Source organism: Monodelphis domestica, chromosome 7 (genome assembly GCF_027887165.1).
Source record: "Monodelphis domestica isolate mMonDom1 chromosome 7, mMonDom1.pri, whole genome shotgun sequence".
Lineage (NCBI taxonomy): Eukaryota > Metazoa > Chordata > Mammalia > Didelphimorphia > Didelphidae > Monodelphis > Monodelphis domestica.
Window position 1 is genome coordinate 168,229,509 of NC_077233.1, and position 18,482 is coordinate 168,247,990.

Here is an 18,482-nt window from a genome sequence, read left to right on the forward strand (position 1 = left end):
TAGCATGCAACTCCCCATGTTGTGTTCCACTTCCTAACAAGCAAGAAACAATAATGTGAGAAAGATGTAACAAATGGTTTTGCATTTAGCATCAATTCTTAATATCACTATTCCTCTTCTCCAGGAAGATTTTCAGTCAATGACCTATGGATTTAAAATGGCAAATAGTGTGACAGATCTTCGAGTTACCGGTGAGACTATTTATAAAGATAACACATTAGCTTTATATTTTTATATGTGTCCTTCATGAAATGAACATGTTGTCTTTTAACCAAAATATGTCTCTTTTAGGCATGTTAAAAGATGTAGAAGATGACATGCAAAGAAGAGTAAAGGTATGCATTTTCCTCTTGTTTTTCTTCACCAGCAAGTCTTTGTCTTCATTATCAGAGTACTTTTTTAAAGAAAAGCTACTTGCAAGTCAAGGTTATAATTGAGGAAACAATGTTTTGGTCTATCAGGCCCAGCACAAACCTCTTTGTTTTGATCCTGCTCCTATACTTTCCTTCCCCATCTTGCTCTTAGAACAGCAATAACATGATATTGCTCTTGGAAAGAGTATAAATCTGCTACTCTCTGGACTCCTCTCACAGTTCCTTTTAGACTCACTTTTGATATTATATATCTCCAACACCTAGCACTTTGTGTATGGTCCATTAGTGGGTGCTTAATAAATTGCTGCTGATGGATTGATTTCTTCAGCGTTGTCTTGTATTGCTTTTAGTGTTAATCAGTATATTAATATCAATCAAATGTTTCCTGTATAAAAGATACTAGGTGCTGAGGGACACCAATGAACATTTCCTTTTATTTGAATAATAATAACTAATATTGATTATTTCACTCTGATTTTAATGAAAGTAATCATCCCATAACTTTAGAATGTTAGCAAAGCTTGTATATACAGAATCAGATTTTTCTTTTATTCCAAAGAGATGATGTTCTTATTGTTGTGAAAGCAAATATCTGGTTTATTCTTACCGAACTATTATTTAATTAGAACACATTTTATCTTTTTCTCCCTTTAATGCTTAAGAGAAAGGAGAATTTTTAAAGACAGTATATATTCCAGCTATTATTAAATTGCTGTCAATGACTATTATAATTACTGTCTTGAATTTGAACAGTATTTTTGTTTATTTAACAAGATTTGTAGTACCTGCTTGTGTGTATGGCCCTATGCTAAATGATAGATGAAAAATGACATTGTCCCTGTCCTCAAAAACTCATTGTAATGGTGAATGCGTGGGAGAAGAGGAATAAGATATGCACACAAATGAATCTGATAGAAAGTAGAATATAAGAATAAAAAAGTATACCAACAAAACAGATATAGTAAAGATTGTTTTCAGCTGGGTCAAATTACAGAAGGTTTCATAGTGAAGTGGTATCTAAGCTGGATCTTGAAGGAAAAGGTGGAGCTGTATAGATGTGGGCATTCTGTGTATATCACATTATGCCATTTGTTCCCCCTAAATTTTATTCCCATTCTACAAATGAGAAAACTGGGACTGCAGCTGCTTAGGATTTGTATAAGTTCACTTAGCTACTAATAAATAATAGAACCTGCTAGGAAGTAGCAGAGCTCACATCTGACTTTTCCACTGGTCTCTATGTACTGCCCTTTCAGTGAGTCCATAGGGCTATATATTAAAAAAGATCTACTCTGACCAGATATATAAGAGCCTGACATTGGTGAGATCTGTGGTTTGGAAAACTCTTGGGTTTTGAATAGCTAGAGCAGCTTGTAACTTGATGTTTATTTTCTCCCTATAAGATTTGTGGAATGGACTTTTTACAATGTTTGCATTCTAGGAATAGCAAGTAATAAAATGAATTCTCACTCATACTTTGATTAATATTAGGCAGTTTTGATAGCTTTCTTCCTCATATATGCTTTTGTATATGGAATTAATATGAAGAAAATCTTTTGCTTTTATATTTAAATATTCATTAATGCTAGTTGAAATTTATGGAGTTGATGATAGCTATATACTATTGACTTATTTATTCCTTTTTTTTCTACTTGATGCACAGTTCGGGTTGTAATTCAAACTTTTTAAATTTTAGAGCACTCGAAGTCGACAAGGAGAAGAAAGAGATCCAGAAGTTGAACTTGAAGTAATTGAACTTATTTTCTGGTAGATAATATCAGAGAAGTCTACCTCTTAATGTTATAGTTTTATGAACTGCGTTGTAATATATGGAAGCTCTTTTTAAGGTATTTCTTCAAAAAATTGGACCTTGCAAGGGGCTTTTATTTCCCTTGTGTTTATATTTGATATAATAATAATTTGTTGAGTTTATTTAGCATTTTCGTCCCAAAACTGCCAATGCACTTTCAAATATGTTGTTTCAAAATATCCTACTATATGAAGTAGAAATTTTATTTTTGTTTTGTAATCAGTGAAACTACAATGGAGAAGGTCCTAGGAACTTGTATAAGGTCACAGTCATTGGCAGAAATTAAGACAAGAAGCTAAGCTTCTCACTCCCTGACCAATGTTATTTTATTGGATCATTATTGCCTTTTTAGTGTGGTTGAATTTGATTTTTGTGAAAATTGGTACTTTGAAGTGACACAGGAAAAATCAGTTTTGTAAAGTGGAAGCTATCTTTTCAATGGACTGATAGATCAGAACATAGGCTTAGTGTTGCTATGGGATTAGCAATTCAAATCAAAGGTATTTAAAGTAGTACAAAAGAATATCTTTATAATATGGTTTTTACAGTGGGAAAAAAGAGACTTTCTATTTTTAGGAACTAAATGAATATATAGAATTTAAAATAAAGTACCTTGGAAATGCATCTGCTAACTACTAGGTATTTCTTTTGTTTTAGCATCAGCAGTGTTTAGCTGTATTTAGCAGAGTGAAATTTACTCGTGTATTACTGACAGTTCTCATCGCTTTTACTAAAAAAGAGGTAAGGATCCTTCTTTTCATTTTGTCAGTTTTTCCTGATGAAATATCTTCAAGGAAAATTGATTCTTCAAATATTCTTGTCTTCCTTGATCCGTTAATGATAGTAACTAGTCTTAGCTAAAATAATTGATAACCAAAAAAGTGAACCTTGGATGACATTTTTTCTTTCAGTTTGCTTGGAGTGTGGCATTAGCTATTGGCTTCATAACAAAGTGTTTTTTAAATAATCAATTTATCAACAATGTGGATGGGAGAGCTGAGTGGCTCAGTGGATTGAGAGTCAGACCTAGAGATGGGAGGTCCCAAGTTCAAATCTGGCCTTAGATACTTCCTACCTGTGTGACCCTGGGCAAGTCACTTAACCCCCATTGCCTAGCCCTTACCACTCTTCTCCCTTGGAACCAATACACAGTATTGATACTAAGAGGGAAGGTAAGGGTTTAAAAAAACAAACAATGTGGGAATGAAAAAGCCAGTCTTCTGTTATCTACTTAACTTTAGTCATAGGCCTGTTCATGTACATTAAATTAGAAATATCACAGCTTCAATTTGCCAATTTCCTAATAGCCTTACTTGTTTTAAATTTCATGGAGTTATATTTGGGAAATCCAAGAATGTTTTGTATTAGATTTTATAATAATTAGATGCTAAAGATGCAAGTAGAGATTTGGTCTCTGGATTATCTGGATATGGCTAGTTCTGTTTTACATCATTAGTTTATGAAAACCAAAGTTGTTACCAAAGCATTTAAATGAAATGAAGTTTTTCTCAACAAACACAATGTCCCAGAAGTCTTACTGCAGTTTAAAGGTTTAATAGTCTAACCTCTCTTAGCTTAAAATTGCATAAATTGGGACACGTTGTATATTAATCAATGAAAATATGTAATGACACATTATTACTTATTTTTAAAATTAATTTGATACTATAGTTTGTTTTTTATGCCTCAGTCACTTCCTAATACTTCACTTACATAGTATGCATGCCTTTGCCTCCAAAATAGTTAGGCAAAATTGTTTTACAATGGCCTAAGACTTAGAGAGTATATAACATTCCATACTCGTATTCCACATCCTGTCTCTAGGTAAAAAGCATATTCTGACTTAGTCATTTGGCTCTAACATTATACATAACCTTTGATCTGAATTCTATTATCTTTTGATGTCTTTACATTATTGTAATTTTGTGTGTATATTTTTTCTTATTCTATCTTCTTTGTGTGTATATTTTTCTTATTCTATCTTCTTTGCTCTTTATTGGTTCATCCATGTTTTCCTACATTTCTCTGATTTTGTATTCTTCATTTCCTGACAGACAGTACAGCATAATGTCTAAAAATGCACTACAGATAAACTGATTTCAGAATAAACTGGTTTCAGATTCTGCTTCTGTCATATCCTAGTTCTGTTACCTCTGGATACTTACCTTTTTATGCCCAGAGAGCATAAGTGTCTATATTAAAGAATACTTGATTTTCTGCATAAATAGAAGGAATTTTCTCATTAGGAAGATCACTACACCATGAAAATGACAGTTCTAAAAACAAAAGCAATCAACAAAACTGTCTTTATTGTATAGCAATATTATATCACTTTTGGATTCCATGATTTATGTAACCATTCCCAATCAGTGGAAACACACTTTGTTTCCAGCTTTTTGCTGCTAAAAACTAACTTTTGCTTCTAAAAACTCACTGCTATAAATATTTTAGGGTATACTGGGCCTTTCTATCATTGATTTCTTTGGAATACCATTCAGAGGATCATTGGGTTTCAGCAATTTATTGTGTTCATATAATTCTAAATTGAAAACCAGAATGTTTTAAAGTTCTTTTACCAGTAATAATTTGCAGTGGGTATTTGTCGAGGTCATCCTTTATTTGCATTTCTTCTGGAAACTTGTTTATACCTTTTGACCCCTTAACATTTGGGAAATAATTCTTAGTCTTATATATTTGCATATATTAACTGTATTTTGTCAAGACTTTTATTAGCAAAACTTACTACAAAGATTTTTTTCTCTTAATAAATAGCTTTTTATTCTAGTTGTATTCATTCTTGCAAATTTTTCAATTTTATGTAATTGAAATTGACTTTCGCCATCATTGCTTGTCTTTTGGTTTTTAATTCTTATTGTGGTTGTGAAACCTTTCTGCTAACATTCTTTTCTCATTTTTAAAAAATAATATGATCATACCAAAACATGTCATTTGTCATTTTACTGGCTTCATGAATTTTTTTATTGTGATTTATCTGTTATGTATATCTTTAGTCAGGACATGGAGAAAGTGGAATTGCATAAGTATTGCATAAAAGCACTGATGTAACCTAAATCAGAGTATTTGCCACCTCAGAGAGGTGAGGAGAAAGAATCTGAATCACAAAAATGTCAGAAAATGATTGTCAAGAATTGTTTCTACATGTAATTGGAAAAAATAAAATTTAATTTAAAAATTATGTGATTAAAGTATCATTTTGGAGCTTGTTATAAGATGTTCTGAATCTATTTCTGCCATATTGCTTTCCAGTATTCCTTAGAAGTTCTTGTTGAATAGAAGAATCTTTATAGTTCATTTGCTTCTTGGTCTTGTTTATGTATTCCTCTCCACTGACCTGTTTTCTTTTTGTTTTGTTTTTTTCATCTAATTTTGATGATAGTTGCTTTTTAAAATAATTTGAGATTATTTAACATTATGCAACCTTCATTTCTCTTTTACAATTTTGTCCTATTCTATGTTCTTTTATTCCTGAATTTAGCTATTTTACTCAGCTTTACAAATTAATTTTAAACACTAAATATGAGATTAACTTGGATTAACGCTAAATTAACTGTATGTGTCAGTTACATTACCTCTAATATTTTATAAATTTTGTAGAGTGGAAATTTCTTTTCTATTATTCTATTACTTTGGTCTTTCTACTATATAATCAACCAACAAGCATTTTATTAAGTCTATTAAGTGCTAGATAATGTGCAATATTTATAAATGCTGATTCTTTTTTGGTGTCTGCTACTTCATGGAAGCTATTAATCATCTCATTTAATTAATTTGTTTATTGATTCTATAGGATTTCCTTAGTAAACTGTCATATGCACATAGGGATGCATTTTCCTCCTCTTTGCTACTGTCAATTTAATTTCCTTCTCTTGTCCTGTTGCTTTAGCAGACCTTAGTACTATGTCAAATAATAGTGGAGAAAGAGGGCAGACTTCTTTTTCCCTTGAACTTGGTAATAATATTTCTAGTGTTACCCCATTGCTTATATATTAATTCTAGTACAACCAGGTGAAAAGAGTGGAAAAAGCTGTGGGCCTGGGAGTCAGCATGACCTGAGTTCAAAACTGGTTTTAGACACTTAGCATCTCTCTGACCCTGGGCAAGTCACTTAGACTCTGTTTGTGTAAAATGGGTGTTATGGAGATCAAATGAGAATATTTGTTAAATGTCTAGCAGAATGCCTGGTACATAGTAGTCACTTGATAAAAACTTGCTTCCTTTTTTCTTGGTTTTAGAGAAATCCTTCTGATTATATTAAAGGACCTGTATGCCATGCCAAGGCTTTCCAGTGTTTTAAATGAATGATTATTATATTGTTGAAGGATTCTTCTGTATTGACATAATCATATAATTTTGCTATAAGTATGATGATGAATTATGCTATTACTTCCTAACCTTGAGTCATTCTTGCATTGGTGATTATTTTTTCAGACAAGTGCAGTTGCAGAAGCTCAGAAACTGATGATTCAAGCAGCCGATCTTCTCTCCGCAATTCACAATTCATTACATCATGGGATCCAAGCACAGAATGATACTACAAAAGGAGGTAATTATTCTTTTTCTTCCTGTTCTTTTTCAGAAACATAATACCAGACAGTTCTCAATTTATAAACAAACTTTGGCATGCAAATATAAGTTTCTTGGATCTTGTGATGCTTTTTCTTATAGAAACTGTGAAAAGGCAATTAATTAAGTGCTCAAGTCAACCAATAAAACCTTGTTAATCATCATATAATTGAAATATAGTAATGGGTCTCAGTAATTTAAGACTTAATAAAGTCTCTTCCTCACAACCTGAGATAGGCTGTGAATATGTTTGCTTCATTGATGAGGAAATAGACACTAAGAGGCAAAATGACTTGCCTGTAATCACATGGTGAGTGTCAATGGTGGAATTTGAACGTTGTTTAGGGTTGAGACTGAATATATTATTTAATGGTTGCCAGGGATTTAAATTCTAAATCCCAATGAAATACTCAAGTCAGAATAGGATTTTATGATAGTTTATTTACAATAGAAGAAAGAAATTAAGATGAGGGAGAAAGAGGGAAAAGGAGAGAAGATCTATTCTGGCCTGGCCTGAGCCAGGGGGAGTCCAAAGGACTCTGAGCCAATGGGCCTTCCCAGAAGATTAAATCTAGCTAGGCTTCCAGCCATGAGGCCTCCTTCAAGGGCATCCTTGGAGGCTGGTACCTTCAGAAAGCCAGGGAAAGAGGATTCATCTTTAATACCTACCATGTGGTCAACTAAGGAAAGCAGTCTCAGCACCCACGCACCACCAGCTCCTCCAAGTCTGCAAAAGCCACCAAAGTCCCCCTCACAGGAAGTGATGAGAATTATAAAAGCCGTTCTTTACATCACTTCCTGTGTCTCACATGTACCAATGGTGGCTTAAACTTGGCTTAGGACAGTCCAGGGGGTCAGTCATTTGTTTCTGATTTGTCACTTGTTAGCACATGCAGGTCACAGACCATCCTCCCCTACAGTTAATCTTTAAGTGGGGGTGTATACATTCCTGGTTGCTAGAATTCTAAAGACTAAGCAGGATGACGTAAAACTAAAATTCACAATCCCCCCTGATGATGATTAGGGGACTAGTCTCCCCAATTGATCACTAAACATAATCATCTTGTACCTCTAAATCTTCTAACTACAGGTGCATACAAAAATTCACCTTCTAAGAGGAAACTACAATAGTTAGAGATGAGAGGGAAATAGAAGAGAGAGGTAGCAAAACCAGTGTTTTGCTGGGCACATTGACAAAAACAAATTAGGGAGCAGTCCCCTTTTGGCATAAGAGGGTACATTCAAAATAAATGTTCAATCAACCTTCAGTTCAATCAACCACACCCAAGGTTCATTCTGGATCTTCCTGATGTAGTGTAGGTTTTTCAGGCATCTTTCTGCAAACATTTCATTCTCTGGGTTTTAGGAGTTAGCAAGCTTCTTTCTTTGAAGATCTTTTTCGAACAAAAAATTTTTAATCTTGAATTTTTATCAATACAATCCCCCACTGACGTGGGTGTTGAGAAACACCCAGGTCAGCTCAGGATACATGGTTGAGTTATGGGGGTGTATGAGTCAGTTATCAAAAGAAGAGAAAAAAACCTCTAAAACATAAAGGAAAAAAAATGGAAGAAAGTTAAACTTTTGGGAGAAAGAAAAAAATTCAAAATCAGAATCAAAGTATCAAAATCTTTGTGTAAAAATTTCTGAGTAAACAGTAAATTCATAATAGGCCTTTGTATTAGGGTCCAATTAAAGTAATTTTTATCCCACAAGTCTGTAGGACAAAATGCAGTTATATTTCACTTATCCATTTGCAGTCAAGACTATAGGAAGTTGCCATACTATAAGAGAGAAAAAGGACTAGATTTTTGTGTATGTGATAGGGAAGTGTCATTCCCTGCTCTGGTTTTTTTTGTCATTCTCAGGGATAGGGGGAGCCAGGATGATAGCCAAACTTCGGTACTTGTCTGTGAGTATTTCACAAAGAGTGTGAATACAAGGAAGTCCTATGTCTTAACATGTCAAACGTCGCAACCTCAAGTCTCACACTGGTTCAAGTCTTTTTGTATTGGCTTAGCAGTGCATCAATCCTACCTGGATTCTTTCTTTTTGACTTGTGTGCTCTTTGGCACTGTATAGTCTCTCTTTTGTTCCATTCTCCTGGAATCAGACATAATCATTAATCACAGTCCTATAACATTTATCAATAACTGGCAGATTTCCATAGTCTAAAGCTGTTTGGGTATCCATTAATATTATCGCAAGCATATATATTTTAACTTGTGTTACTGCAGAATAAAAAATAATATAGATTATATGTACCTTAAAATTCACAGTGTGGGACTCCTGACTCCCAAGTTCATTGTTCTTTCCACTATACAAAAGAATAAAACTTCAGATCACTATGACAATATGAATATAGATAAACGAATCTTAATTTCTATCAAGAGATGCCAGGGACACAGCTTCCTTTCTGTAGCCCTGGCAATGGGAGCGCAAGCCTTCTCACTCCCAAGGCACTGGAAATAACATATATGGCCTATGGTAGCAGTTATAATAGAACTTGAGGCTTTGTGGGCACTGGGAAGGAATCATTGGAATACCTGCCCAGTCACTTTTGTAATGGTGGAAATTTCACCTTTTTAGGATTGATGTAATGTTGAACAATGGCCACCAAGGAATTTACTTATGAAATTCCTAAAATGAAACACTCAAGTCAGAATGGAGTTTATGGAGGTTTAATCACACTGGGAGTAGGGAAAGGAGAGGGAGAGAAGGAGAGAAGAGAAAAGGGAAAGGGGCTACTCAACCTCTGACCAAGGCAGAGGGAGTTTTAGGCCCAAAGGGCCAAGGTGGAAAGAATCAGTCCTTAACTCACGAGAGTGATCTGAAGGAAAGCTGTCTGCGGGTGTCCTCCCTGTCCAAGCTCCTAACACCAACTGGCGTCTAGCTCTCTCCACAGGAAGTGAGCGAATTCCAGAGGCTGTTCCCTACCTCACTTCCTGTGTCTCACAAGTGCCAATGGTTGGCTCTAGCTTGGCTTAGGACAGCCCAGGTGGGCAGTTAGTTATTTCTGATTTGTCATTGACTAGCACATGCCCGTGTAGTGTGGGTGTGCACAATTTTTGGGTGCTATACCAAGATGGAGACTTTTAAAATTCACACTTTCTCTCTTCTCCCTTATTCTCCCTCAAAACAACTCATGCTATATTAGCAGAGAAATAGTGACAGAGTTTGGAATGGGAATAAATGCCTCAGTAGTAGTATGGAATTCCCTTTGTTTTCAGGTCAACCCTGTTGCCAGCTGTTGTTGGACAGTTAAAATTGATGAAAGGATTCTTTCATCATGAGGAACAAAATCAGTGTAGTATATTTTTTGTCTTTGTTTCACTGTCACTACAGACGCCACTGTTTAGGTTTAGACCCTGGAACTAGTACAATATGAGAAGCTGAATGTATCAAACATTGTGGATTATGGTGCTTAAGAATAAGGGTGGATGATGCTATAGCCATAGAATAGAAGAAAGCCTAGTTAGGAAGGGTGGAAGGTTTTTTGGTACAACTTTAGAGAGATATTTAGTGTGTGGACAATGTAGTAACTTGAAATGGAACAAGATTATTTTAAAGGTTGTATGTCACTATGTAATACCCCATGAATCTAGACCATTTGTTTGCTTGTGCTCATCTAATTGCCCACATATTGCAACAAGCTGAACTCTTTGGGATGCTTAGAAACAATATTGAAAATTTGGGCCTTATGAAATGATTAATTTTAAAGTAGCTTAAAATATAATCTGGCTTTGTACATAGATTTGTACTTTAGGCTATTTTAACCAGTATTGGGAATTGTATATTTAATAAGTCATTCCACGTGGTCCAAATGTGGCCATTGGCCTTTTTATATATTTATTAAGGAGAAACTTCTGGCAGAAATCAAATAGACAAGAACTGGCATAGTAATAAAGCCTTGGCGACTTAACTTTTCCAGAATCTTTTCCAACTTATTTTAGGGCATATGATAACTCTTAATAAGCCTAATTTTACATATTATTGACCTGAATATGGTATGGATGTGTTTCATAATAGGATATAACTTAAAACATGATCTTAAGTATTATCAATTCTATATCCTAATTTTGACCTCTGGTTCTTTTTTAATTCTGTGACTTATTCTGCTCAGTTAATAAACAGAATATTTTGTTATTGGTTTGTTTGTTTTTTTTTAATCTAAGAAGACGATGTTATTTTCTACCATTATTAAAGATCAACTTTCCAACTAGATCTTCATGAAGAAACAAAATACTTCCTGTTTCATTGATTTCTGAAAATCGTTAATTAGAATTTTATGAAACCTTATCAGACACTGTGCTTAAGGACTGTGAATACAAAGAAAGGCAAAAGTATGTCTCCTGCCTTCAGGGAGCTCATATTCTAATGGGAGAGACAACATACAAATAATTATATTTATACAAGATATATTGTCAGTGGGAAGGCACTTGGTGGGGCAGGAAGGAAAGAGAACTGAGAATGGTCTCCTACAGAAGGTGGGATTTGAGCTGATTTTGAAGAAATGCTAAGAGGCAAAGAATACAATGTAGGCATGGGGAATGTAAGGGAGAATGAAGGAAAGCAGGACTTTGCAAGAGTGGCCAAAGGCAAGAGTTTGCAAAAGAGGGTCTGGTCACACACATAGAACTGAAAGAGCCACTTTTGCAAAGCCCTGCTTTCCTTCATTCTCTACAGGAATGGCCAGTGAAAAGGCCATCAAGGAAAGGGGAGGCAGTAATAGCATCTAGATCAGTTTAACTGAATCTTAGTGTACATCAAGGGAAATAAGTGCAAGAAGGTTGGAAAGATAGGGAGAAGCCAGATTGTCAGTCAGTAAACATTTATTAAATGTCTACTGTGTGTCAAATACTAGGGATACAATGAAACACAAAAAACAGTCCCTGCTTTCAAGGAGCTTATAGTCTGCTACTATAGGAGACAACATGCAAACAGCTATGTACAGAATAAATTGAAGATAATCAACCAAAATAAAGTTCTATAATTACGGGGTTCTATAATTATTTAAAAAATTAAGATTTCTTATAGAAGGTGGAGTTTTTGTTTAGACTTGAAGGAAGCAGGTACAGGAAGCAAGCCATAAATGAAGAGGGAGAATTCCATGCATAGGAGACAAATCAATGAAAATGCTCAGAGTTGGAAGATAGGACTTCTGAAACTAAGAGCAAGGAGAAAGGCCAGTGTCAGTGGATTATAGCATTTGTGAAAGAGTGCAAGATTAGAAGAGTAAAAAGGTTGGAGGAAAGGAAAACTGAGAATGTGGGAGGGATGTCAGGTTGTGAAGGGCTTTAAATACCAAACAAAATTTTATATTTTATTCTGGAGATAATAGGAAGCCACAGGAATTACTGAGTGGCGGGATTTTAAATGTCAAGCAGAATATCTTATACTTGATCCTACTGGATATAATTGGGTAGGACGATGACAAAATGGTCAGAAATTGCTTTGGCAGATGTGTAAAGACATATTGGAGAGGGAAGAGACCTAAGTCAGAGAGATGATGAAATTCTGAACTGACTGATAGCTGTTTGAGTGGGAAAGGGAACAAATGTGAGATTTTTGCAGAGATAAAAAGGAGAAGATGTAGGAATTGATTGACATAAGGGGGAAATAAAGAATCTAGGATGAACCCAAAGTTATAATCTGGAAGACCAAGAGGATGGTGGGACCCTTAACAGATATAGAAAAGTTCACAAGAAGAAGTTGTTTTAGGGGAGAAATTTAGTTCTTTGAGGCATATTGAGTTTGACGTGCTAAGGGACATCTGGGAAGATGTCCAGTAGGCAGTTGGTGTTTCAAAACTGGAGTTCAGGTAAGACTGGAGTTGGACATATAGAACCAGGAGGCATCTACAGAGAGATAATTAAAGCCATGAGACCTGATGAAGTCTCCAACTAAGAGAGAAGAAAAACATGTCATGGGCAACCTTAGAGTATACCTATAGTGAAGGCATATGATATGCGTCCAATAATAGTGACTGAGAATGAGCTGTCAGACAGGTTGCCAAAGATGGCTTTAATTTTGCTGGTTATGTAAAATATAAAACCAAAGGAACTAAGAATACTCAAGGATATGAGGAATTAGCCTTGGAAGGTAGTGATGATGATGACTTCATTGATTTGGATGAAGAAGAAATCTGCTTGGTTAATATGGATGAAGAATTTGAGGACAGTGAAGAAGCTGGAAGTACCTTCATGGATGCACTGAATGAAGAAAATAAAAGTATTCCAGAACTAGATGATGAAGTTAGCACCAAGGTTAGCATTAAAGAAATGGAGAAAAGCAGATGATGTTGATGTTGCTGTTGCTGGATCACTTCAGGGAATAAGACAGAAAAAGAAGTGGTCCTTCAGTGATTTCAGTTTATTTCTATCTGGTGAAGTGTTTGGCCAGCTACTGGATGAAGATGTTGGATAGAAGTTTTATGACATTGGAATGAATACCAGGGCTAACAAGGATAATGCAAGTATCAACTTCAGTGAAAGACTGAATGAAGTGACTAGCTTCATGATAAAGATGTGAAAAGCCTTACAAGGAGAAAGAAATAAAGACTTAAAGCAGGGTTTTGAAAAACATATGCAAAAAGAAAAAGCAAAGGAAATAAATGACTTCTTTTTTAAAAGAGCCAGTTACTTTTAACTTTGAAGTTCAACTTCAAATTTTTGCTCTTAACCATTTTTCTTATTCATTTTTCTTCTGCTGCATCCAGGCTGTTAATTTGTAATAAATAGAACATAAAACTATCAAATTATTAAATTAATTTCACAAGTGAGAAAACAGAGACCCAGAGTGGCTGAATGACTTGGCCAGGGTCATACACTTGGTTAGTGGCAGAGTTAGGACTAAAAAACTTGTTTAAACCATGAAAGAGTATTGTCAAACAATACATTTGTAGCATGTTTCCCATTAATGTTTTTTGCCCCATGATATTTTAATTTTCTTTGAGTTGCTGTGTGCTATCTAATCTTGAAAGTTTCCTTTAAAGCTGAAAAGTATGGCATTAAGAGGAAAAATAATTATGACTAATCATTCAGGTGTACAATATGTCCAAAGATTCAGTTCACTTCAGCAAGCATTTTAAAGTGTATACATCTATGTCTACATGTGCATGCTAGGCACCAAAGATACAGAGAAAAAAATTGAAACATTTTCTGTTCTTAGCATATATTTTACAAAGGAATTAAAACACATGTACACTGATCAGAAATTATGGGCTAATTTTATAATTTGAGGAAGGAGAGAACATTAGTATCTATGAGGATGAAGAAGGGCTTCATGTTGAAAGTAGCACCTGAGCTTAGTCTTTAAAGAAGCTAGGAAGTTTTAAGAGGCACAGAGATGGAAAATAATATACTAAGTTTGAAGGCCTGCTTGTAAATTAGCATGGCTAGAAAATAGAATGCACAAATGGGAATAATATGAAACCTGGAAAAATAGTTGGGAGCTATGTTGAGGGTTTAAATAAAGAATATTAATTTGGCACCTATGTGACAGGTATATTAGAGAGATGAGAAGCCAAAAGCAGAACAATTAGAAGGCTAATTAGGAGACAGAAACCTGTGACCTGGAGACAATAAATGTCAAGGTGATTTGGAGAAGAAAAACTTCTCAAATAAATACTTTCAGGTGTTCTAAAACCATGTAAAATAAAGGACAAAAAAACCTATTCTGTTTATGACGGTAAAGGTAGTCACCAGAGGCAGTGTTATATAGTAGAAAGAGCAACAGTAGAGCTGAAATTAGAAAACCTGGTTTGCATCCTGTCTCTATCTAGTCCAGCTGGAAAGTCCTATGAAATCAAAATGCTTGATTCTTTAGCTTATTTCAAGGAGAGCTTCCCTCACTTCACTTTTAAGATTGAGAAAGGATAAACATAAAAAGTAATATTCTTTTTATAAAAGTTGCATCAGTTCTTCCATATTTGAGTCTTTAACTGTTATAATTAAAATGAATATATTTACCAGTTATTATTTTTCATAAAGTTTATTTATAGAAAAGATAGATAAGCATAGTTTTAAGTCTCTTCCTTACTCTAAGTTCTCAGACCACATGTAACCTATTCAGCAATCATCCTTCCCTTACCTGTCTCTCTCCTTCAGAGTCCATCCCAAAAAAAGCCCAGGTGACCTCTGCCTCCTTTATTTTATTGAGGTTCAGGATGCAACTGTGGTATTTGAAAAATGTGGATCAACCAGTCGGCCCTCCAGGAGGGGGAGGGAATGAACTTCCCTCACTACAAGTTCTCCTCTGATCCTTTGGGAGACCAGTCTCCCCAATGGATCATTTAAACATAATCATCTTATATCTCTATATACTAGCTAAAGGCACATATGATATTGCACTTTGTAAGAGGAAGTTACAATAGTTAGACATGAGAGGGAAATATGAGAGGAAGAAAACAAAATGATTGATAGATGCATTGACAAAATGCCAATTGGGGGGAAGTCCCCTTTGGCATAAAAGTTTACATTCAGAATAAGTATGTTCAGCTCCCTTCAGTTTAGTTCATTATATCCCAAAGTTCATTCTGGATCTTTTGATGTGGTGTGTGGCAGTAGATGAAAAGTCATCATATGCAAGAAATAGTATCTAGATCAGTTTAGCTGAATCTTAGTGTACATCAAGGGAAATAAGTGCAATAAGGCTGGAAAGATAGGGAGAAGCCAGATAGTCAGTAAACATTTATTAAATATCTACTGTGTGCCAAATACTAGGGATATAATGAAAGACAAAAAACAGCCCCTTCTCCAAAAGGATCCGCTTTTTTGATTCAGGATGTTGGCAAGTTTCTTTTCCTGAAATTTCTCTAAAAAATTTTAAATCTTGGATTTTAGGATATTTATACAATCCCCCCTGAGGAGGGTGTTGACAAATACCAGAATCACCCTGGGATACATGGCTGAGTTATGAGGTATATGAAACAATTATCAAAATTTTAAAAAAACAAAAAGAGCAAAAATTAAATTATGTATAAAGATAAGAAGTACAAAAATGATAAAAAATAAAAATCTTATGTGTATAAAATTCTGAGTAAAAAATAAACCTGTAACAGGTCCTTGAATCAGTAGCAAGGCCCAATTAAAGTGGCTTATGTCCCATTAGCCTGTAGGACAATAGCAGCAATACAGCACTTTACCCATTGGCAGCCAGGATTACAGAAAATTGCCAAACTATACAAGAGAAGAGACTAGGTTTTAGCAGCAAATTGGAAAAATCATTCCCTGTTCTGATTGTACCTTCACTGTCAGGGCTAGGGGAAACCAGGATGATAGCCAAACTGAGGTACTTGACAGAGAATATTGCACAAGGAATGTGGTACAAGGAGTCCTGCATCTTAACATATGTTAAGTGCCACAACTTCTAGTCTCTCACTAGGTTCAAGTCTTTTCGCATTAGCATAGAAGTTCAATCCTCCCCGGATTGGTTTGGTACTTTTTGACCTTGTGCTACTTGGCACTGTATAGTGGCTCTTTATTCCTTTCTCCTGGAGTCAGACACAATCATTAATCACAGTCCCATAACAAATATCAATAAATGGCAGGTTTCCATAGTCTAAAGCTTTCGGGTATGCATGGTGAGTAGGGCCAATAGGTACTATAAACTTATACTGTAAACTTTTAGCCTTCAAGTCAAAAACATTAATACTGATTTCATGTACTTCAAGTACAAGGATAGGAAAAAAGAAAAAAAAATCAAATATCCTATTGCAAATATAAAGAAAAAATAATTTAAAAATCATACATTCATAGTTCACATTCCATGTGACAATGTGTAAGCCAAGCAGGGACACAACACAAAGGTTTCTCAATCAAAAATGAGATTGATTTCTCTCTTAACTTGGCCAGGGTCCACAGTGTGAGTGTACATAATTTTTTCACCAGGTAAAAACCTTTTTAAAAACAGTAGTACAACAACTAATACAGATTCTAAGAAGTACCAAAATCCTCAAAATTATAAGAGCCCTTTTAATGACAATAGCAAACAAACCCACTATCATTAGGAGTCACATGACTTGCTATATGACATTTTAAAAAGCCTATAAAATCATAAATATTTGTCACATGTTCTACAGATTTAGCCAATATTTCAACTGTGGCTGAGATATTTCTAACAGAGTCTATTATTACCATTATTCCAAAATTTGGTAGAAGAAACCAGAAAAACCTCTGTACAGGTGATGAAAACCTTTTCTGTCTAAAATGTCACCAAGAATCCAGATCATTCTGGTGGAAGGGTAGAATAAGCTGAAGAGTTACAAATTCAATTGGACTTTTTTTGGGACAGACTCTGAGGGAGAGAGACAGGTGAGGGAGAGGCTTGCAGAATAGGCTACATGTGGTCTGAGAAATTAGAGTAAGGAAGAGATTTAAAACTATGCTTATCTACCTTTTCTATTAATAAACTTTATGAACAATAACTGGTAGATATATTAACTTTAATCCTAACATAAAATAGATTGTCTTTAGTTGAAATAATGTGAATTCCAGAAATACCAGATATGCCCATATTCAAGTGCTAAAATATATTCCAGATCCATATAAATTACTTTAGTCTTCTGATGCTTTTGAATTATTCATGCACTTTACCATTCCATTACTGTGAATAGCTGAGAATTTATTGTTTTGTGTACTTCTTGATGCAGAAGGGAAAAGAGCCTTTCTTTCTTTCTCACATAGATTCTCTGGGATATTAAGAAAGTGTTACGGAGACTGCAAAAAAATGACTCAACCACTTTATAACTGTAGTTTTAGTGAGCAAAAAACATTGGCCTATTGCATTCTGCAGCAGGAGAGTAGAACTGAGATGGGAATGCTAAGGCAGAATCAATATAGGTTCATTCAATCTATACCCTGTTTTGTGAATGGGAAACACCCAAAATGAAACAGCTCAAGCTATATATGAGAAGGTAGAATTCTCTGTTTCTCTCTTACCTTTCAACATATTTCATAAATGATAACTACTCATTCAAATATTATGTAGATTATAATCCTGATTAAAGGTAGTGGGGATCCTATTATATCCTCTATTGTGTATATAATTCACATTTTCAGAAAAGGTAGATGTAGGTCAAATGTACTGAAGTTTCTAAATCTATTAGTCTTATTATGCAAGTTCAGAAATAGAAAATTGTAAAATAATAGAAAAAATAAATTTGGACTTGTTTGGAAAACTCTGACATCTTGCTCTGCTTTACAGAGGTTCACTTAATATATTTAAAATTATTTCATGCAAAGGTTAAAATTAAAAGTAAAGATGAAGGGAAAAAAATCTTTTTTTTTCTTTTAGATCATCCTATTATGATGGGTTTTGAGCCTCTTGTTAACCAGAGATTGCTTCCTCCTACCTTCCCTCGATATGCAAAAATAATCAAAAGGGAAGAAATGGTCAACTATTTTGCAAAACTTATAGATAGAATAAAAACTGTCTGTGAAGTTGTCAATCTAACAAATTTACACTGTATCCTGGTAAGTAAAGAAATTTCTGGTGTGGAAAAGAAGTTAGTGCATATGAATTTTTGATGCTGGGATTATAAACCTTTAGGGATTGTTGAGTATTAAGAAGCCACTGGCTTTCCCATAAAGGAAGTTACTGATCACTTTAGAGTAATTTCATTACAGAAGTGGGAGCAAAGGTCAGATTTTGGAAGACTTAGAATATATGAAGTAAAGGTAGCACACATATGTATATAAAAGATTCAAGGAATT

The 18,482-nt window shown here is 34.6% G+C and overlaps 1 protein-coding gene across 4 annotated transcripts in view; it reads left to right on the forward strand.

The window, feature by feature from the left end:
- Positions 1-18,482, forward strand: part of NAA35 (N-alpha-acetyltransferase 35, NatC auxiliary subunit) — a 62,067-nt gene that overhangs the window by 22,675 nt on the left and 20,910 nt on the right. For all 4 annotated transcript variants that reach the window (XM_003341654.4, XM_056805981.1, XM_056805982.1 and 1 more), the window contains exons 7-12: positions 125-191; positions 292-335; positions 2,071-2,121; positions 2,842-2,925; positions 6,634-6,748; positions 18,064-18,242. In XM_003341654.4, coding sequence (XP_003341702.3) covers positions 125-191; positions 292-335; positions 2,071-2,121; positions 2,842-2,925; positions 6,634-6,748; positions 18,064-18,242 — 540 coding nt within the window. The remainder of the gene's footprint in view (positions 1-124; positions 192-291; positions 336-2,070; positions 2,122-2,841; positions 2,926-6,633; positions 6,749-18,063; positions 18,243-18,482) is intronic.